Genomic DNA, 18,408 nt, shown 5'->3' on the forward strand with positions numbered 1-18,408 from the left:
TGTTAATAATGATTTCAAAAACTAATTTCTTGTTCAACCCTACACTAACACTGGTGGAAGTGGAAATATGGTATTTGTTTAATGAAGTGTATAAGGCCATTTATCTTATAGAAGTGACTCAGAAAGTATACAAGTATTAAAAAATTGTCAGCTGAAAATAACCCATCACATGAGAGGTAGTATGTTCCAGTTCTAATAATCCAAATCTCAACAGACCCAAACACCTAAGAAAGTAGCCAGTCTTATAAAAGACCAAAAGAGCCAAGGCAATCTGGGGGATGCTGTTCAACAAGGCAGGCAGTTACAGAAAAAGCAGGACTCCCAAGTCCAACAAAATGAGATTGTTTAATGGAAAAAAACCTGGAGCGTGCCTATTCTATAAGATCTGATAGGGCAAACAGAAACGATGGGAGAAAGGCATAAAAAACTTGGCCTACATGCAGGGCTTTAAGATAACAACCAGCACCTTGAATTTCATCCAGAAGCCTACAAGGAGCCAGTGCAGCCTGCAGAGCAGCTGTCTTATTAGGCTTAGTGAGAAGCAAAAAACTGCCTGCACCACTGTATTCTGGATCACTGGTAGCTTCCAAACACTCTTCAAAGGCAGCTCCAGAGTGCATTACAATAACCCAAATGGGAATTATGAGCCACAGTAGCAAGACCTCTCAGTCCAAAAACAGGCACAAGTAGTGCATAAGCTGGACTTGCAAAAAAGTTGTTAGCCACAGCTGCCACCTGTTCCTTAAGGGAAGAACTTAAAACCCTCAGCCAATCTTAAATCAAATCCTGTATACAATTGCCTTATGCAAAAAAAAAAAAAAGTTTTTAAAGTTTTTAAGTTTTAAAAGTTATTTTGTGTTTAAACCTGGCAGCCAGAAACAACAAAAATACCAGTTTTGTTTCAAATTTTGACTCTTCCAAATATAAGTAAAACACCCCCTCAGCTATTTTTAATTACTTAACAAGTAATTTTCTCAGATTGTATCTGAACTGCTTCAACCACTATGGGTGAAATGCAATAAGTACTGATTAATATACTATAATGTAATATTGTTTCAGTTGCTCTCATATTCCTTGAAAATACAGAAATTTAAAGAAAAACATTCTGAATTCTTACCTCATCATACATGAATTGTAAAGTCAATGCAGATTTTCCTACTCCTCCACTGCCTACCATAATTACTTTATGCAGAGCCAAAGAATTTTGATTTTTAGGTTTATTTGTTGCCATTTTTATCTGCAGATATTTCACACAAAGACCTAGAACAAAAGAAATTGTTTGCATTAATAGGATTTAAAATATTCAGGTTTTTTCTGTTCAACAACTCAGACTGACAGTCATAAAATAATTATATATGGACTTCCAAATTAGTAAATGATAAATGCTATATACACAAGCAAATTAAATATTTTCCTGAAGAATTGTTGCTTTTATTGGGTTTTAACTCCTAAATATAATGTATAAATAGTACAACTAAATAAACCTTAAAGGATTGAATAAGTAGAGAATATTTTTGTCACCCTTGTCACCTCACGGTTAGATTATTGCAACGCGCTCTACATGGGGCTACCCTTGAAGAGTGTTCAGAGACTACAGTTGGTCCAGAATGCAGCTGCGCGAGCTGTTGTGGGTGCACCTCGATACACCCAAATTACACCAATTCTCCGCGAGCTGCACTAGCTCCCTATTGGTCTCCAGGCACAATTCAAGGTGTTGGTTATTACCTTTAAAGCCCTACGTGGCTCAGGGCCAGGCTATCTTAGAGACCGTCTTCTACCACATAACTCCCAGCGACCGGTAAGATCCCACATAGTTGGTCGCCTCCGGGTCCTGTCAGCTAAACAATGCCAGCTGGTGGGCCCGCGGGGGAGGGCCTTCCCTGTGGCTGCCCCAGCTGTCTGGAACCAGTTACCTCCTGAGATCCGGACCACCCCCACCCTATTGGCCTTCCGGAAAGCGGTGAAGACCTGGCTTTTCCGGCAGGCCTGGGGCCGTTGATCTCGCTGTTGCAATCTTGAGAGATCTAGCCATAAATGGTGTGCATGGGCTTTTAATGTTTTTAAAAATGTTTTTTATAATGTTTTAAAATAATTTTTCTATGTTCATTGTTCACATTATTTTTGCTGTAAGCCGCCCAGAGTCCCTTGGGAGTGGGCGGCATAGAAATGCAATAAATTAAATTAAATTAATTTAATTAAATATTTGTGTGGATGTGTGCACTTTCAAGTAAATCATCTGGGTGAACACCTGAACAAGTCCCTACGATTTTCAGAAGTGATTTACCTTTGCTTTTTGACAAAGACTGACAGGGACTGGCTCAATCCCCAGCTGGCTTTGCATAAGACAGGAGTAACTCAGGGTCTCCCAGTTTCTAGCTTGGTGCCTTAGCAGCTATTCCACACTGGCTCTCAAGTGGTGAACAAGTCTGCCAGTGTGTATAAGCATCCATCATAACCAACAATAGAACCTTATTTAGAGGCAGCATATGTTACAGAAGAAAGCTGCTGACTTCAGAAATCTGGAGATAGTGTCCCAGAAGGATTTGCTTACTGCTTCACCTCAACAGAGGTGAGATAAGCTTTTTTTCTTTACTGGAATTGCTACCCCTTCCCAGCAAAAGTCAACCGCAGGTCTGTCTGGACTCAGGCAATATGAGGGAGTTCCAGGTAGGCCCAGCATATCTCGCTTTGAATAAGTTTAACACTGCAGGGGGGAAAAGAGCGCCTTACACGGAAAGACTTCCATCACTCTTTTCGGCGATACACTTACAGTATAATGAAGAGGAAAGCAGCCCTGACGCCGCCTTAACTAACCAACCAGCTACTCGCTCATACAAGCAGCGTGGCGTGCCCATTGCGTTCAAGACATGGGAAAAGGGAGCGCCACGGCGGCCCATTCAGGAGGGAAAAAGCGAGGACAAGCGATCAGGAAAGAAAGGCAAGAGCTCCGGAAAAGGGAAAGCTCTTCCTAAAGCAAGGGCTCCGCCGTCGGCCTCCAAAGGCACTCCACACCACACTTGCCTGCCCTAGGCAGGCCCCCTTCTTCCCCTAAAACTGCCCTGGGTTTAGAAGCGTCGTCCTCCCATTCCCTACACAGAAGCTGAAAGGCTCAGCAGGTCGCACCCGGCCAGTTCTAGGCAGCCTCCAACTGACCGAGGTGTGGAAGAGAGCACATACTTACCTGCAAGGGATGGGTCAGGCCCACCTAAGGTAGGAGAAGGGAGCACGGGGCTTGTAGAGGCTTGTCTCCGCTTCTCTCTTTAGCTCCAGACCCGCTAAGGGCGAGACCGGGACGGCTGGATTAAGGGCAACACTGACCACAACCGCTTGCTGGCAGACATCAGCCACTCGACTCCTCCTCCAGAGGAGAAAGATAAGGCGGAAGGGAGGTGGGCGGGGCCTGAAACGGGTTTCACGTGCTTCCCGAAGGGAGCGGAGGAGGATCAAGGGTGCGAATGTAGAAGGGCGTGGTGCTGCGCGAAGGCCACCAAGTGCTTTTTAAATTAAGAGGCCTCCATTGGTTATACATCCTGAGGACATGGTGATGTCATTCTTTCTCGCTCATCTCTATGGTGAATGCCTTATACTCAACAGCGCATGGGAAATTTCGGAACCGAGAATTCTTCGAAGTGATTGTTCTCACCTGGGAATGACCCTGAGACATTCAAAATAATTTCTAAATTAAGAAAGCGAGTAACCTCTCCCATTTTAAGAGAAAAACCACTAGCAGCTAGTTCTATTTAACATTCATAAAGATTTCACTATGCTCATTCTCGCAGCTAACCTCTTGTGCCCCTGGTGCGAAGACAACCAGTGCCAGAATGCACAGCCAAATGTCACTACTCATACCGTACAGCCACTCTCCCTGAACATTTTGCTGAGAGTTTCAGGAATACTATTTTACCAATTTTCTGTCACAGTTTGACTTCTGCTGAAATTATATCATGACTTTCCTGGACTACAAGGTACCAGTGGTGGTGCCTTTAATTGTTCTATCCCTGGGCTTTTAGATAACCTCCTTTCCCAATCCCAATCCATGCACTCATTCTAGTTTTATCTAGGAAAGAGCCAGGCTAAGGAATAATTTTTATAGAGGTCTAATTATTACTAGTATTTCTTTTTAAAAAAATTCAGCTTGACTTGTAGAAAACAAATTCCACAGAAACATAACTTTATTTCATTTCATTGATGCTGACAACTCATACTGCATTGCTTTTCCATAGAAAGTCAACCAGACAGTTACTATTCATTCCAGGACCATCTTTGTGCTACAGCATAGTTTAGAGCAGAGGTCAGCAATCTTATTCAAGTGTAGGGTTCACAGATATGCAGCTTCCATAGTGTTTTGAAAGGAAGAGAAAGGAAAATTCTCTTTGATGAATCAAAGTAAATCAGGAAGAAAGGAGGGATAATAGCTTCATGTGTTTTAGTTTTTAAAAGCTATATGGATTATAAGAAGAAATTTATAGGATTTAATTTGCCCCTCAACATGACACACAATGAATAAAATGGAAAAGAAAATAGAGCCTCCAAGGACTGGTATGGTCTATCTGAAAAAAAAAATCAAGCTATAGAAGCAGTTCAAGTATGGAATATGCATAGTTTTTCTTCTTCCCAGCTTTATAATTTTTAATTTTAGGAAGTTATTGGGGAATTTTTTGTAGTTGAATTATGTAATGTTGTCATTACTTAACCAGAGAATGCAATGAGGGCAATAATTCTAATGAGTTCAATGACCAGATACTGATTTTTAAAAATAGTTTAGGAGCCCTATGGTTAGGAAAAGCAGCTTTTACCTCACACCATGGTTTTTCAAGGTACAGCATTTTCCTTTGGTGGTGCAAAAGAAGGGGGTGGTATAAAACTGAAAAGATGTTTTCAGTGAAATAAAGGTTTCAGTGCAAAAAAAGGGTGGGGGTTTATACATTCTAAATTAAGGGAAACTTTTAGAACTAGCAACAGGAATCATACAGCATGAATATAAGTGGGATCTGTCATGGATTGACTCTAATAAAAAAAAGTGGCCTAAAGGATTTTGATCACAGCTGTTCAAAATATTGCTGATAGTTTACTATATATCACAACATACGGAAGAAATCAATGCAATCACAACTCCTCCAGTGGCTGCTGCTTAAGGATTAAAGTGTGCCATTAAGCAAGATAGCTATGTGTTTATCCTGCATTCACAGTTTAAGGAAACAGAGCAGGGCCATAATACACCAAGAAGTTGCTGGAGGAATTTAGTGTTTTCAGGATGGAGCATAACTATGATCACCATTTTAAACTTGGTATAGCATCCAATAGCTATAATGATGTCTATTTTAAATAAATATGTTAAAGTTAAATGATTGTAAATATACAATGTATTACTTGAAGACGTGAAATTCATGCAAGGAAAAATATAAAGGGATATTAAAATATGTCAGGGATAGAGTGTAGACCATGTTATTTTGAGGAATAACATATTTGATTTCTCCTTGATAAGAAAAGTCTAGAAGTTTACAAGTCATTTTGAGCTACTTCCTTGAGGGTTTTTTTTTTTTTTTACTCTTGCTTACTAAATAAAGGTGAGGGAATTCTCATGTAACTTCAAAGGTTTTCTTACTATGAAAGTCTCAGACTTTCGACTTCCGGCAGTGACGTCAGCGTGTTAGGGACGAAAGGAACGGATCTCCGTTCTCCAAGTCCCTAATATCTTCGATTTAGGAGCCGATTTAGGCACTATTGACCTCGGAGAGGTCAATAGAAAAAAGGGGAAACTCCGAGGACCTCGGGGAGGACAGCAATCCCCCTGAAGGTTCAGGAAACCCTCTTTAATCCTGATCGGGGAAGAACTAGCCACTCCGGCTGGCCAGAAACGTTGACAGCTGACTAAGAGGGAAGCGAAAATCAAATAAAGAAGACTTCGGTGGAAGGATCGGGAAGAAAAAGAGCTCAAAAGATATATTTACAATCCATAACGTGAGGATCGAAGACGGGAGAAGATAAAACTCCAACTAAGAAGCAAACCATAGCTAAACAAACGGCGACTGAGAAATAAGCGGAGACGGATTCCATCTTGACAGTGACAGCGCACAAATTAACAACCGGCGAAATCGGAGGAAATCCAGAGGAAACCCAGGAGGAGAAAGTGATCCCAGAGAAACTTGGACTTTGGATATTTCGCTACAGAGGAGAGACGGAATTTAAGGAGAGGAAGGGATAAATTTGACAGACTTTGCCCTTTGTAGAGGTTACAACGAGGCAATCAACAAGCAGCCGATACCGGAAGAGAGAGTGGCAGAAAAACTCCGTTTAAAGTGGAAGCTAGTGACTTTTGGAGCTAAATCAAACCAACCTAAGTGGAATATTTTCCTTTGGACTTTTGGAGATTTGGAGATTTGGACGAAATTTGGACAGCATTTAGATATTTGGACTTGGACTCTTTTTTTGAAAGGTGGACGCTTTGGAGTTTTGGTGGACACTGGACACTCAATTTAAAAGTATTGGGACATTAGACCTTGGAAGTAAATAGACAATAAATAAGAAGGATACAAATTTGGAAAAAAAAAAAGAAGAAGAAGAAGAGAGTGATCTAGAAGAAGAAGAATCAATTGTAAAGTATAATTAATTGTATTAAAAGCTGATAACAAATTAGTGATTAATAAGCATAAAAAGTATTAATATTAAATGTACTGTTCTTGAAATCTCATATATAACCTTATATACTACATATACAACTGTTAACTTAGTTTTATATTTATTTTAAATATATATATATACTTTAAATATATATTTATACTTATCTTAGTTTTATATTTTATCTTGGTAGTTAAATATCATATTGTTTTGCATGTTTAGTTTTGAAGAATTATATTAGACAGACTAAGTGAATCTAGGATTGTAATTAAGGGTAATTGATACCGATAAATAGTAATTAATAATAAATTTAAATAAAATAGTATGTAATTAATTATAAGGACAGTTAAACTGATGAATTGCTGAAGTATTAGACTTCTCCCTCACTCACTCCCTCTATATTTCATCCCCATGTTTAGAGAGTAATATAGGCTAAATAGCCATCAAGAATTGAAGAACTCTGTAAAACATTGAAAAGTGAAAGATAGAACTTATAGATAAATTTATATATAGATAGTGATTGTGTGACAAGGAAACTTATCCTACTTGTTTATCTCCCTGGGATTACTGAAAGCCATAAATTGAATATAAATACCAAAAGAAATATAACAGCCCAAATAGTAATCAGTATATGAAACTCTGGGAGAAGATAACAAAAAAATACTAATGGCAACTACAGGCTCAGCAACAATAACTAAGTCAAGTAAGAAAATACCATCAAACCAGATGATACTCACGGCCTCTCCAGCACAACAAAAACCAGTTGAAACTATGGAAAAAGATAAAGCAACCCCCACTCTTAGTATGCAAAACATTCACTGCGTATTAACGATGATCCAGGACGGAATGAATAGAATGCAAGAGACCATGGCCCACAATCATGAGGAGACAAGAAAAAATCACAAGGAACTTAGGACGGATGTGGGAGAAATAAAGGATAATATTAGGAACATGGATGAGAAGATAGGAAAGATACAACAGAAAATAGAGGAAAACGAACAGAGGATTCATAAGGTGGAGGAGAGAATAGAACATACGAATAAGAGAATGGAGAAGATGGAATATAACCAAGCAGCCACAAATAAGGACCTAGAGGACTCGTTATCATATCTCGAGATGGAGAAGGCATCCTTCTATTTAAGGTTTCAGAACATAGAAGAGCAAAAAGAGGAGGACTTAGGAGAAATCATGACTGAGATACTCTCAGAAGTGACCCAGAGGGACAAGGAAGAGATACGAAGTGGAATAGATGAAATCTATAGAGTTCACATGAACTACGCCCGGAGAAACAAGTTACCAAAAGAAATACACATTAGATTTACAAAAAAATCTTTAAAAGAAGATATCTACAGGAGGATGAGAGAGGATACAACTATGTATAGAGGAAAAGAAATTTTAACCCTCAAACAGTTACCAAAAAGGACAAGGGACCAAAGAAGGAACTACAACTTTCTAACGGCACAGTTGAATAAATTTAAAATAAAGTTCCGCTGGCTAATACCGGAGGGTCTACTAATCTCCTGGGAAGACAAAAAATATAGAATTGATAACTTAGAAAAAGCACAGGACTTTTTCGATCAACACTTAGTACTGGAGGAGGAGCAGGAGAGCAGAGAAGAAGAGGAACTTAAGAGGCAAGAGGAACAGCGGACAGAGAAAGAAGAAAGAGATCAAGAAGAGGGGAGAAGATTGGAAAGAGAATGGAGAGAGAGGGAGCGAGGGAAAAGACGCAAAGAATTACTAGAAACACAAAAAGACTGAAAACAATGAATAGATAAATAAAGAGAGATGGAAAGAGAGCTAAAACTTATTTCAATCAATATAAACGGACTTAATTCACCAGCCAAAAGAAAACAGACATTTACAAAACTTCAAAAGCTAGAAATAGATATCATAACACTCCAAGAAGTACATATCAAAAGACAGCATCAAAAATTATTGGACAATCAAAGATTAGGAAGACTATATGCATCTCTAGGAGACCAAAAAAAGAGAGGAGTCGTAATATATGTAAAGAAACATCTAAAAACAAAACAAATATATGCAGACACAGAAGGACGTTTCTTAATAATAGAAATACAAACAGGATCCAAAACAATATTATTAATATCTATATATGCACCCAACGGAAACCAAAATGACTTTTTAAAAAAGCTACATAATATAATCAAAGACCTGGAATACGAAACTATCTGCATGGTAGGAGACTTCAATGCAATCATGGACATAGAAAAAGACTATCGGAGTAACAAACAAAGTAAAACCAGAAAGAAAATTCTACCGGAACCTTTCAAAGACATGATCAACGAACTGCACCTACACGACGTATGGAGAGAGGCAAACACACAAACAAAACAGCGTACATATTACTTGAACCCACACCAGTCATGGTCTAGGATCGACATGGCCTGGATGACTTCGGACCTCAGAGAGGAAGTAAAAGATATCGAAATAGCAGCGAACACCTGGGCAGACCACAATCCCATTAAAATAGTATGGAAAGGACATCGAAAGCAAAGGAGGTGGATGATGGACACGGGAATAATAAAAGATAAGGAATACATACAGATGATTGAGAAAGAGGTTAAAATGTTCCTACAAATAAATACTAAAGAACAGACATCACTTCAAAACCTTTGGGACACAATTAAAGCATACATAAGAGGTCTTACAATTGCGTATATGGCAAAAAAAAATAAAGAGAAACAACAGTCAAGGAATAAGCTGTTAGAACAACTTAGAATATACGAACTAGAATTGCAGAAGGAACCCCACAACAAAACAATAAAAGAAAAATTAAATCTTACTAAACATAAAATCAATCTGATTACCCAGACAGAAATTGCACAGAAAATCAAGCTAGCAAAACAGAAACATTTTGAGCATGCAAACAAAACGGAGCGCTGGTTAGCGTATAAACTGAAAAAAGAAAAAGAAAAGAGAACAATATTTCAATTGCAGGATGAAACAGGACAAATATACCATACCAATCTAGACAAAAAACGTATAGTCAAAAGATTTTTTTCAAAGTCTCTACAAGAAAGAAGAGATCCGGGATGAAGACATTAAGGAGTACTTATGTAAAATAAACATTACAAAATTAGAGGAGTCCCATAGAGAAGCATTAAATAGACCAATTACGATGTTCGAGCTGGTGGAAGCAAGGAAAAAGCAGAAAAATAACAAGGTTCCAGGCCTGGACGGAATACCAACGGAGTTTTATAAAAACTGTCAAAATGCAATGGATGAACTGTTACTCCAAGTCCTCAATTATGCATTATTAGAAGCAGAAATTCCCAAATCCTGGACCGAAACCATTATTACACTCATCCCCAAAGAAGTTACGGATCCCACACAAGTTAAAAATTATAGGCCAATCTCATTGCTCAATGTAGACTACAAACTCTTCATGTTGGTTATAACGCAAAGACTGAAAATAATTATTTATAAATACATACATACAGATCAGAATGGTTTTGTCCCAAGAAGACAGATCAAAAACAACATAAGAACAATTATCAACATCCTGGAATATTATGAGAAAGAGTTGACAAACAAGTAGCCTTAATCTTTTTAGACGCACAAAAGGCATTTGACAATCTAAATTGGAATTTCCTCATATTGCAACTAGAAGCCATGGATTTCGGTGTCAAATGTTTACATATGATTAGAAAAGTATACTCCTTCCAAACGGCCAAAATTATGATTAATGGAGATATGACTGAAAATTTGGATATACAAAAGGGTGTGAGACAGGGTTGCCCTTTATCCCCACTACTGTTCATAATTTCATTGGAAATATTACTAAATGAAGTTAGGAAAGATGCGGAAATAAAAGGTTTGAGAACACGGAAAGAAGAGTACAAATTGCAAGCCTTTGCTGACGATGTGGTATTTATAATGGAGCAACCGGAAACAACAGGAACCAAACTTTTAGCGAAGATAGAGGAATATGGAAGAGTCGCAGGGCTTAAAATTAACAAACAAAAAACTAAAGCATTAACAAAGAATTTGACAAAGGTACAGGAGACAAAACTAGAAGACAAATTAGGAATACAAATTGTAAAGAGAATAAAATATTTAGGAATCTGGCTTACTGCTAAAGCAATAACAATTAGAGAAGACAATTATAACAAATTAATGAAACAAATTAGAAAAGATCTGGAAACATGGAACAAATTATAACTGTCATTTTTAGGGAAAATCGCATCCATAAAAATGAATATACTGCCTAGATTACTCTACCTCTTTCAAGTAACCCCAATCTGGCCAGGAAAGAACTTTTTTAAGGACCTTAATAAAATAATAACAAAATTTATTTGGAATGGGAAAAGGGCCAGAATCAAAATAAAGTGTATGCAAGATACTCGGGAAAAAGGAGGTTTAGGTCTACCGGACTGGGAGTTATATTACAAAGCAGCATTGCTAAACTGGATAAGGGATTGGATAGACCTCAAGAATAAAAGAATGCTACTACTAGAGGGCTTTGAATTACAACGCGGATGGCATGCCTTTTTGTGGGAGGGAAAGGACAAGCACCATGGATATTTCCAGCAACATATTATCAGAGAATCATTGTACAAAACATGGCAAGAGATTAGAAAGCACTATACCAAAATTCCACGATGGTTATTGACAATGGAAGCACTAATATATCCCAACGCCATGGATATAGAGAAAATGAGGAGTTATAAAGAACTACTGAACAGTGAAGGAGAATTACAAACAAGACAAGAATTACAAAATCAGGGTATAGACATTGATTGGTGGCCATACATGCAAATAGAATCAAGATACAAAACTGATCGGGCACAATTCGGATTCCAAAATGAACCAAATGAACTGGATAAAATATTAGAAAGTACAGATGAGAAAATGATTACCAAAATTTATAAGTACCTACTAAAATACAAATTAGAAGAGGAGGTTGTCAAAGAGAATATGATAACATGGGCCAAAAATATAGGATATACTATTGAATTGGATAAGTGGGAAAATTTGTGGAAGATAAATTATAAGATGACATTGTCTATACCCTATAAGGAAAACCTTTACAAAATGTTCTACCGATGGCACCTCCCACCAGCGCGCCTGGCCAAGATGTTCCCAAATACGTCTCCAATGTGCTGGAAATGTAAAGGGACATATTATCATCTCTGGTGGTCATGCTGAACGGCAAAACAATACTGGCAACAAATTAAAATAACGATTGAAGAAATCACAAAACAAAAACTGGAAATGAGTCCAGAAATCTTTTTATTGGGAATAATCACAGCACAATATACCAAAGAAATAAAATATCTGATCATCCATATCCTCACAGCAGCACGTATACTCTTTGCCCAACATTGGAAATCTGAACAGTTACCCACTGAGGACAAAATAATAGCTAAAATTACAGAATATGCAGAATTGGATAAGCTCACAAAAGAAATACAAGAGAAAGACGATACTGAGTACTATTTAGTATGGCAAAGATGGTACAGCTGGCTGGAGGCAAAAATAGGAATATAAAGATGATTTTCGACTATTCAATAGAAATGCACAGAAGTAAATAAGGAGTCAATTATATATATATACATATATAACCATGTAAATATGTGAATGTAGATATAGATACAAATAGAAATATGAAAATAACCCAGCATTGTAGTAACTTCTAAGAGTCAGTCATTGGACTGAATTGATGTTTGTCCGTTTTGTATGTTGTTTTAATGTATTTATGTTTGTTTGTTTTTTTATTATTAATAAAAATATTAAAAAAAAAAAAAGAACATCTCAGACTTTCAATTCCCTTACCAGAATTCTGTGCCACACAATCAGGATCAGATCTTGCAGTATCCTGATCACAATAGGGCCATGAAGTCATGGTGCCAGACCTTGATAAAGCTATTAGAATTGTTGTTTGTTGGGAGCTTCTGCATGGAACCTAGCAATGAGTACTGTGAGAACTGGCCACTCTTGTGGTCCCTCTACTGTCATTATGAAGAAGCTACTGGCAGCTTGAAAGAGATTATAGAAAGTTAGCACCCACACTTCTCCTAGAAGAATGAAATATACTAGGAAATATTAAAAAGGCAGAATATTATACCTCCTTGGATGAGAAAAGCATACATGCTCTTGGAAAGCAGCCCCCACCTTTCTTAATAGCTCCAGAAAGGCTGGGCCAACTTATCTACAACACAAAAGACCTCCACCCTTAGGACATAACAGGATTAGCCCTCTAATCCTTGTACCCAGCAAGATTCAACCAAGCCTGTGACTCAAGACAACCTACAAAATTACCCCTGCATGGCCCCATGGGAGTCTGACAGCCAATCAGAATACTTTTTTTTAATCCGAAAACTGCTGGTGCAGCGGTTGTCTCACTAGGAGACTCAGTTCGCCAGGACCCTGCAGAGCCAAATTGAATCCTGACATCAGAGGGGAAACATGGGATGCTCTAGCTCAAGGGTCATGGTAGGCTTCCCAATGAAAGATTTGCTTGACGCCTGGGGCGAAAAGAGGCAGTTGCCTGTCCAGGTGGGCATGACAAAGAAAAAAAGAAAAAGGTTGTGTAAGAAGTGGGCTTTGCTCAGGGATAAAGCTGGAAAACCAATTTGGCTAAATAAAAATACTTAAAAGAAAAGGGAAATATATAAATAGGAATGTTGGGTTTTTTGTTTGTTTGTTTCTCTCTCTTGCATGCAAGCACATGATATGTTTGTTAAAATCTGTGCCTTCCTTAATTTAAATGAAATTTATGGTGGGAATGACCTGTGTGTGTGTGTGTGTGTGTGTGTGTGTGTGTGTTGAACCTGAGAGTTCTGTTTTGCCTCTCATTTTCTCTTTGTTTTTGTTTATGTCTAAATCTTTGTGTGCCCTTGAGGTAAATGTAACTGTTAAATGTATCTGATCCCTAGGGACAAGAATTTTAAACTTTTTGACTTCCTGTCTGGCTTCTGTCGCCGCCAGACGGTCCTCCGTGACCGCCAGCCCCATTGCCTGTAAAGAGCCGCCTTTACATCTGAAAGGCGGCTCGAAAAACTCCATTTCCTGATGGAAATGTGAGTCAGAGCAGGCGAGGGTAGGTAGAGCCCTCTGCGAAGTCCCCAGAGTTTTTTTTTTGCTTTTGGGGACGAGCAGAGCGGGGCTCCCTATTTTCCCTCGCCGATGCTCCGGGCTTCGGGAGGACTCTGCTTTTTTTTGCAGAGCTAGGCGCCGGGACTGGATCAATTAATAAAATAACAGATGGTTTAATTGAAGAGAGCGAGATTTGTACCTGGGACCCTAATTGCAAGTATTTTTAATGATTCTACAAGTGTCTCTATTTGAATGGAAAAAATAAGTTTAAAATGGCGACTGCTGAGGATTGAGAAGAAAGCCGAAAGTAAAAGTCCTTCCGTAATAAGCTACACAGTAGCGAAATATACAGTGCCGGCTAGACTAGAAGGAAAATATCCATTTAAGTTTCTTTTTTCTTGGAGATCTGTATTTGATCTTGTTTGGGGAAAAGTTTTCTTTTTAAAAAAAGAGCTTTTTTGTGTGGCAGGATGGTGTTAAAGTTAATGAAGCCTGACAGACAAGCAGTGGGGGGGGGGTGCTCCCCCATCCACAATTATCTGAACAAGCTCTGAGCCTACAGACTTTGCAGAATGGTTTTAATTTAAAAGAATTTCTTCAGGAGGAAATGGCAAAATATCATGAGATTGTGAACCAGAAATTTGAAAAATTAAGGCAGGAAATTAAAGAAATGATACAACTAAAGTATGATAATCTGCAATGAAAGATTGTAACAGTGACTAATGCTTTTTCAGAAGTTGTTATAAAGATGGATACAAATATCAAATTATTAGAGTCTAAAATGGAGGAAGTTGATGATAAGATTTATAATTTGGACAATAAAATACAAAGAATTGAAAATGATTTAATAAATATTCAAGACAATAGTTTAGAAGTAAAGTCTAAAAAGGAAGCTGGTCACGAGACTTACAATGCAGAAGATATAAAGCAAGGGATTGAAAGAGAAGTTGTAATGATGCAATACAGGCTCACAGAATTTGCGGTCAGAATGAGAGGGTTACAGGAAAATAACAGAGATGATCTAAGGAAAATATCTGCTCAAGTTCTGGCTGGGATTTTAAAGGTTCATCCTGAGGAGGTATCTTGTAAAATTGACAAGGCCTATAGAGTAAATTCTTGGATTGCAAAGCAAAGGCAACTGCCTAGAGATGTGGTGATTTACTTTACAGATAAAGAAATAAGAAATGATATTGTGCAAAAATCCTTTAATTCTACTCCACAATTGTATGGGAGAAAAATCTGGATATATAAAGAACTGCCGCCTAAGATGTTAAAAGATAGAAAGAAATTTGGACTCTTGGTGACTGAACTAAAAAAACAAAATATTTTATTCAGGTGGGATGTTCCAGTGGGTATAATATTGAGATATCAAGGAGAAAGATATCAGTTAAATACTGTTGAAAAAGCGGAAGAATTTTACTACAAGGTCCTTAAAAAGCAAAATCAACAAGAGATAGAAATTCAAGAAAAGCAGAAGGAGATGGAAGTAATGAAGAAACAACAAGTTACAGAGGTCTCTACAGATGAGCCGCTTTTGGATTCTCTCTTAGAGGTCTCAGCTGGACTATTTAATACAAGAGAGGCGGTTCCGGATTCTAATGTAACGACTTATCAAGTCACAAACCAGCATGGAAATCAATCAGTTGATATACAATTTATAGAACCAGAAAGATTTAAGCCACAAAAGCAAAACCAACAAGATCAAGTTATAGATCAGCATGAAAACCAAATAGTCGATATACAATTTACAGAAAGGAATTCAGGATGGAGATCCAACCCACAAAAAGTCAAGAAAAGAAGAAGCAGGTCTCACAAAAACAAAAACTTTTAAACTAAACAACAGTGTAATGCCAGTTATTTAAGAGATGATTGAATATATGAAAAGATAATTGGCAAAGTATTGGTTTATTTTATCCTGAGGAGAGTGACAGACCTCTGCAGTGCTGTACTTTTGGGATGTGAAAAGGGCCTTAAATTGAATGGATTGGAACTATCTTTTTTTTTCCGGATTCTTTGATAAATATACTACGTTTATGCTGAGTTACAAGGCAAGAGAGTTATGGGATTGGGGCACGCCGAAGATCTGGTTGTTACCCTATTACGGTGGTTGGAATTAATAATTTGGATAAAAGACACCTCTACAGACACTATATGGAATACAAATATAAAGTCACTCGGGTGGGTTTTTTTTTTTTTTTTAATATGAAGATATTTGCTATTGATGGGGGCAGATGGTAATTGAAGATACCGAACATACTGTTGGAATTAGGATGTGATGTTACCCTAACATGGGTAATGGAGTTTACAATCCAGCTGAAAGACATTACAGAAGATATTATATGGATTACAAGCCTAAAGTCTTTTTAAGAGGATTTTATTTACATAAGGGAATAATTTTTTAGGGGAGTGGGCAGAAGAATAAAGATATTAAGATTTATTAAGTATGGTAGTCTTGTAGGAAAGTGGGTGGAGACAGGTTAGTTTATTGATTGTTTAGTTTAAGAAAAGGGATATTATGTTTAGATATGAATATATGTAAAAGATTTGAGTTAAGAGATATAACGATGAGGGTGAAGGAAATGGGTAGACTATGAACTGAATAAATGTTAAATTGGATTTATTATATAGTTTTATAGCAGAAGGTTGTTTTGAAATGTTAGATTAATATACATAAAAGATTTGATTTATTACTATGCTAAATTAGGAGTTATTATATAATGTTATAGTAGAATGTCATTTTGAAATGTATAGTATAAGGGGGATATGATAATTTTATTAGAAATAAAGGGTCAGTATATGGGGATGGAGTAAGGGGATGGTAAAGTATTATATAATCTGTTATGAATTTGGGTTTTATTATGAAGAAGTCACAGGGGGAGGGGAGGGGGGGGTTAGGGAGGAGGGGGGAAAAAGGGGAAAAATTTGTATTTGAAAAACTTTTTCAATAAAAAAAAGAATTTTAAATTTTTAGGGTGGTGGTGGTGGGAGAAGGTTGAAGCAAAAAGGGAGAGAGGGAGGGAAACGTTTTAAATTCATTTACAAGAAAATTTTCATTCTTGCATTTATAGTGTGTTTAAATGATTTCATCTGTCCATCCTTTTCCTGAAGCATGGGAATCCAGTTTTTCCCCCTCATCTGTGATGTCTCCATTTTGTTATAATTGCTTTATCTGTTTAATAACTGTAGTACTGATGTTTTTTTCCCCTCAAAGTCTACCCGCTAGCTATCTACCCCCCCTACACACACTCCATCCCGCCATCTCTAATCCTCTTACAATGCCTTTCCTGGGAGGAACACCCACAAAGGGGGGTGGGGAGGAGGTCTTGTTCTCATGTCTTTCAGCCCTGCACAATTACTCTGCAACCTGTGGAAGCTGACCCAGATGCTGCCTCCAGAGGAGACCTTCCATCCATTTGAGGAATTGGGTTTGGATCCAGCCCGCCACTAGAAAGTGACTGACCACCATTACCACCAAGCCAAGCTTAACAGACTTGAAAGAGATGACCCTGAGATGGATGAGTAGATACTAAAGACTCTTTTCAATCCCCAGAAGACAGCTGGAAAGACAATGTGGGAGGGTGGAAATTCATTGTAAGGTTTTCTTTCTTGTCTCATTTAAGTTGTAATCAGTTAAATGGATTCATGGAGAGATGGCATTTGGGAGTGGTTGACCTAACAAGTTCTGAACACCTCAGATTTCTATCTGGTGTGAGGGTTATTTGTCCAGAATGTCTGTATTGCCTGTATTTTAGAAGTAGCTGCATACACAAGCACATATACAGAAACACACCATTCAGAATTAGACTGAGTTTATCCCCTTCACCTACCTCCACACAAAACCTCTCCTAGGTTGATTTTTCCCCTGTGGTACTAAGGCCCAAGCAGTCATATCTCCCTGCTAATTCCATGGGGGAGGGGCATCCCCTCAGGCAATTCCCTCACTTGAAGAGATAGAGGAAAGGGATCTCCAAACCCCAAGCCCTGACTGTGACTCACAAATCATGCTGCCCCATTGCCCAGTAAAGCAGGATATGTTGCACTGGTGGTCTCATGAGTAGGTGTCCCAGGGCTCATTGTGTGTAATTTTAAAAATACTAATATACTAATGACCCTGGAAACTAAGAGCTAAGGCAGTTTAGTAACCATCCCTTGGTAATGGGCAGCCTGTAATATAAAGGAAAACCATGGCTGTGAAGAATTTTGGGACTTGTGCTTGCTTGAAACCTGACTGGAAACTCACAGAAAGTGATATCTGACCTCTGAAAATAATTGGCATAGAAAATTGGATACTGTAAATTTCTTTCTGGAACTTTTGCCCTGGCTGCCAGGCCTTAATGGTTGAAAGCACTCCTTTTGGGAGCCACTGAAGGAATCCTTTTCTGCTGCCTCTATCAATGCTTTCCCCTTTGCATCAGAAAAATTAATAGCACCCATCAAGTCTCCCTGATCTGATCAATTTTTAATCTTTTGCCAATAACATGTGTTCCACCCACATATTTTGGCAAAAATGTGGGATTGTAAAAAGTTAGCACCCACCCTTCTCCTAGAAGAATGAAATATTCTAGGAAATATTTAAAAAGCAGAATATTATACCTCTCTGAATGAGAGATACATGCTCTTGAAAAGCAGCCCCCACCTTTGTTAATAGACCCAGAAAAGCTGGGCCAGTTTATCTACAACACAAAATACCTTCACGCTCAGGACATAATAGGATTAGCCTTCTACCCA

The 18,408-nt window shown here is 38.0% G+C and overlaps 1 protein-coding gene across 2 annotated transcripts in view; it reads right to left on the minus strand.

Moving 5' to 3' along the window:
- Window positions 1-18,408, minus strand: part of RALA (RAS like proto-oncogene A) — a 97,552-nt gene that overhangs the window by 4,084 nt on the left and 75,060 nt on the right. Inside the window, exons 1-2 of one of the 2 annotated variants that reach the window (XM_034414905.2) lie at window positions 3,182-3,479; window positions 1,118-1,260 (exon numbers count right to left, since the gene is read on the minus strand). In XM_034414905.2, coding sequence (XP_034270796.1) covers window positions 1,118-1,231 — 114 coding nt within the window. In that variant the 5' untranslated portion in view covers window positions 1,232-1,260; window positions 3,182-3,479. Of the gene's footprint in view, window positions 1-1,117; window positions 1,261-3,181; window positions 3,480-18,408 lie in introns of those variants that run through there. The other variant, XM_060686130.2, reaches the window with a different exon arrangement.

The sequence above is a fragment of the Pantherophis guttatus genome, chromosome 4, assembly GCF_059756535.1.
Source record: "Pantherophis guttatus breed Tessera chromosome 4, ASM5975653v1, whole genome shotgun sequence".
Taxonomy (NCBI): domain Eukaryota; kingdom Metazoa; phylum Chordata; class Lepidosauria; order Squamata; family Colubridae; genus Pantherophis; species Pantherophis guttatus.